The sequence below is a fragment of the Centroberyx affinis genome, unplaced genomic scaffold, assembly GCF_046629955.1.
Source record: "Centroberyx affinis isolate AG114_WGS23_722 - 3 ecotype Tasmania unplaced genomic scaffold, CSIRO-AGI_Caff_v1 ptg001207l_1, whole genome shotgun sequence".
Lineage (NCBI taxonomy): Eukaryota > Metazoa > Chordata > Actinopteri > Beryciformes > Berycidae > Centroberyx > Centroberyx affinis.
Window position 1 is genome coordinate 50001 of NW_027279725.1, and position 5000 is coordinate 55000.

General features: G+C 46.6%; 1 protein-coding gene across 1 annotated transcript in view; it reads right to left on the bottom strand.

Annotated features, from left to right (window-relative positions):
• Positions 1–5000, bottom strand: part of LOC139648478 (gephyrin) — an 81927-nt gene that overhangs the window by 22619 nt on the left and 54308 nt on the right. Inside the window, exon 9 of the mRNA XM_071524614.1 lies at positions 1757–1793. Coding sequence (XP_071380715.1) covers positions 1757–1793 — 37 coding nt within the window. The remainder of the gene's footprint in view (positions 1–1756; positions 1794–5000) is intronic.

The following is a 5000-nucleotide window of genomic DNA, read 5'->3' on the forward strand; positions in this document are numbered from 1 at the left end:
ACACACACAGTCTGCGCAATTTGCACACGGACGCACCCGAGCGTGCACACACACACACACACCACACTCAAAGATCCCGGGGACCCTTGAGACCACATACACACACACAGACACACTCATCCCAGAACTAACCCAGTACTACTGACCTGACACACATTCCGCAATCAGATCAAAGGAAATTAAAAAAAAAGATGTGGCAAAGAAAGTCACGAGAAAACAGCCACCAACAACACAACAGAACCAAAGATGAATGAAGAACAGAAGCGTTTCAGCGGAGCGCTGCTAGCGTGGGCACGTCTCTGAATTAGTGTGTGTGTGTGTGTGTGTGTGTGAGTGGAAGTTAAGTTGTGAACCCAAGTGAGTGGCAGACCTGTGCTTGACTCATGGCCTATACCCTTTTTTTTGGCTATGTGACTCGTAGGGACGGGGAGGAACGGATTACAAGTAATGGGATAACAGTAATCCCATTACAGTGATCCGTTTATGAAGATTGCTAACTGTAACCCATTGCAGTTACTGCTAAGAGAAAATAGATGATTACTCAAAATCATCTAGGGGAAATGGAATGTAGATGGTGAAAATTAACACCACTGACATGATTTGACACATCTTGAAATAATGTTTTATAATGTAACCTGTAAAAAATAAAGTCAATCTGAATAAATATTTCACTGTATATTCTGTGGATTTTGGTAGGCAAGCAATCCAAAAGTAATTAAAAGTAATCAGATTACATTTCAAAAGTGACCTTCCATGCCTTGGTGAATAGATGTAGTTTAGTTTAATGGATCATGTATAAGCAATGTAGCTGTATACTCATTACATGCAATGGCGGTTTTTACTCCCATTACATGTTATTCAGTGTTCTGAATCAAGTGAGCTGGATACAGACTGACTTTTTATCTCAAAACATATACGATTGAATTGAAACTCAGCGTTGCCTCCCACCACCTTTGAGACGGACATCATTTGTAAATCCCCTTCCACACTCTTGTCCAGATTTCATTACGCCGCAATTACAGGTAATCAATGCATTCCGATATCGCATTGGACAAGTGTCAGCACTATTCCACGCCCTTGCGCTGAGGCCATGTCTTTATCGCTTATAGGTCAGAGTCACCGGGCCATGACCAGAGTAACAAGCACAGGAGAGCCGCGAAGGCCTAGAGGCCCCTTTAAGGTACCGAGGGAGAGGTGTGGAACCCAAGGAACAGAAAATGCACTTTGTTTGTGCAAGCAATATCGCTTTCATTCAAATACATAATTCAAGCATCTTCAACTTCAATTCTGAGGTTGAAAACGCAGCTGAGAAGTATGCCGAGTGATGGAGCTTTGTTTAGTCGGTGTGTGTGTGTATTCGAGTGTGTGTGTGTGTACTTTGTGAGGATGGAAACAAGGCAAGCTATGTGAAGGAGAGGGTTAGATGTGTGTTAGTGTACCAGAAAAGGGGGTTGATGGGACATTCAACCGAAAGACAAAATCAGAGTGAAAACACGACAAGACCACGTTCACACGTAAACAGAGAGGAGAAAACACTGAGGATTGTGGGTAGCGTAGGCTACCACAGAGAGACAGCAGGCGGGACAACACACGGAAGGGGTGGGGGTTGTGGGAGAGGGGTTTAGGGGGGAAAGCAAGCATGCCAGGCAGGAAGTAAGGAAGGGGGTTGGGGCGGGTGGGGTGGGGTGGTAACCGATGCCATGACGACGCCATGACGACGGCCCGTGACGATGCATCAGAACGCATGCAGGAATACCTCAGCAATGCTTAGGGTGGATGAACAGGAGGGAGCCGCGCCTGGTGCCGCGAGAGAGAGAGAGAGAGAGAGAGAGAGAGAGAGAGAGAGGGGAGGAAGGGGGAGAAGAGAAGAGGGTTAACAGAGCCAAAGCCGGGCTTGAGCGGAGGCAGGCGCACACAGAGACAGACGGGACGGGGCGGGGCGGGAACGGGGCGGGGCGGACAGCGCCCTCTGTCTTTCGGAGAGGACCACCACTGCGTGACGTGTCTCTGTGTGACTGTCTCAGGTGGGCCGAAGGGCAGCCAAGGGCATGACGGACAGGACAGGAGAGGACAGGAGAGGACAGGACAGGACAGGACAAGACAGGACAGGAAAGGACAGGACAGGACAGGACAGGACCAGAGGGAAGAGCTGGATGGGGATTCTTCACCCCCCCCTCCTCCACCACCACCACCACCAGCTCAACAGGAGAACAGGCTTCACTGGAAACACATCACACATTTGGCACAGCCGTTGATTTTGTCCATCTTTCCATTTTTGTCAATTGAAGTTTAAGTGTGTCGACTTGTGTAGGGATGAAAGTGTGTACCGCAGAGTGTGTGCGTTTATGTTCATGAGACCTGACAGCAAGAGAGAATCCGCATGTCCTCTGTTTATATCCGCAGATCAAAGCCTTTATTGCTTTGTGAACACAGTTATGGAAAAGCGGCATTACTTAGAATGGGAGGAGTCTGTTCCTTCTAAGGCTTTACACAGAGATCTGAGCGTGCTGGTTGTAAAGCCACTGTGCTATCCCATCCTCACATGTTGTGCACTCACTCTAACCCCGGAGGACTAATGCTGCCTTTAAGTGCTCCTTGTAAGCTCCTACGTCTGAGTTTGGACAACATGTAACACACTCAAGTGCTCTTGGTTGCAAGTAACAATATGGATGCTGTAATTTGATGTTTTTGTACCATGCTAATATTTGTTCCTTTGGACACACAACACACCCTCAAAACATCACCACTTGGGTATCATAGACAATTCCGACTTTCCACTCGTAATTACCAAATCAAAGTCACAATATTCCCAACAGCCCCTGAAGGCACCACAAGGCTGGATCAATGGTGACTGATGAAGGCTACAAACCCCTGTACACACAGTAAGCCCTGCAATCAGTGGAATCATCAATCATTTATTCAATATGACTCCAACCTAATATCCCTCCTCCCCATCATGTTGAACACAGCAGACATCTACTTGACATACACCAGTAATCATGTAGGAAATAAAAAAAACAATTAAAAAAAAAGAGCCAAGAAATGGGAATCCAATTTCTTTGTCCCTATAGTAGCACCCAGAAGAATAATCTATTACTGTTCCACTGGGGTCAGCCGTGATAGGAATGTTTTGCACTGATGCTGTTGTGAGGCGCTTTGGATAACAGATCATCCACTAAAAGGCATGTGAAGAGAACATAACTAAGGTTAACTGTAAACTAAGGTTAACTTTTCAGCCCTGTCTGTCCACCATTAGATGATTTTGTGTTTTAGCCATAACTACTGTGCTGCGTTCATGTGCTGGTGGGAAAGTCTGACACCCGAGATTTCCATTCACATGCTACTTTGTTGGAAAATCAAACCTGGAGGCCAAACCATAAACAAACATGAACCGTTACAGAGGCTGCAGTGCCTTCTAGTTCCAAAATGAGATACCCACCATTTTAAAAATGTGAAACCTACTCCCTACAAAATAATGGCTGGCATGAAAGTAAAACTCACCATGCATTATTACTGAAGTCTTTAGAAAATTACCTTTGCTCATGAAATAGCAACATTTTAGAGTATACAATATGTTGCCTTTTTTAAGTGTGGCTGCCCCAGAGAAGAGCGTCCCATCCCCTCTAGTTGAGATTCACCCTAATTGCCTAAATACAAAAGTCACTGTCCAAATAATGGACACTGGTGGGAAATCTTCTCCGACCACAGGAGGTTACGAATTGAAACTTAGGCGCAACGTCCAAAAGTGTCTCCGAAACAGCAGTGAGAGAAAGTTGGACTCGCCAATGAAGCTGAACCACTTCATCAACCCCCACCCCCACCAGACACTAAGAAGACATTTGGTTTACGGACGTCACATTACAGGATTTCTGGGTATTGAAGTCTATTGAAGATATGTAGCATTTTGGAATGAAACCCTTCTTATGTCTGGAAAAAATGGGAAATAACCGTCAGACGAGGAAACGCCACACGCCAAACAGCCATTAACCACAACTGACCAGAGCCATGTGCTGCTTCTTCATGGTCCAACCTCGGCCATTCATCATGTCCCAGTTGGCTGCCCCCCACCCCCCATCCCCCCACCTCACGGCCGTCTCCACGTCCACTCGCGTTAGGAATTAACGAGCTATTGAGTGAGCCTGCCAGTGTGGCGGAGAGCGAGAGTTAACACAGCTGATGCGGCGGGGGCCTGCGTTGCGGTGCCCACCAGTCTCCTCCGCTTCTCATCAGCAGCCCACATGGCGAATGAGCACGCTCAGTACAGCTGGTCAGACAGCAGTCTCATCCATTCCCCTCGCCGCCTTTCATTCGCTCTCCGTCTCCCCTTCCTCCTCCTCTCTCTTTCTTTCTGACTGTTTCCGTCTCAGCCTGTCTTCCTCTCTATTCAAAGCTCTTCTTCATTCTCCACTCGCTGCCTCGCCGTCCGCCTCAAGGCAAACTCTCAGAGTCAGTGGGCGTTAGTAACTCCAGTCAAATATATATTTATATATATTTTTATATCTATATAGATAGATATATCGCATACAATGCACGCAAACTGCACTCTCACTCACACACTTTGATATATATAGACATCCAAGCTAATCTATGTATCTTTATAGGCTTACAAACACAGACATACGGTGTGAGTACATGTACAACAAGTACACAGGCGCACACACTGTATGCACATACACACAGAGATAGACAGACATACAATGGCACAAACACACCACACACACATACACACACACTGGACTCTGCTGAAGTGATTTTGATCTAACGCCTAAAGCAATTTGACCCAAATGGACTGTGGGGACGACGAGCCAAATAGAGCAGAGGGGGGTTGAGTGTGTGTACATTCAGCAGAGACAAAGGAGCACTTTCCCACTGGCCCCGGCTACTTCCATCTGGCCTCTGGAGCAATACATCATACATATTCCAACAACATGCTGTTTGCTACGGGACCCGACTACCTCACACTATCTCCCTGCACCTGACATTTAGCACGGTAGAATCAC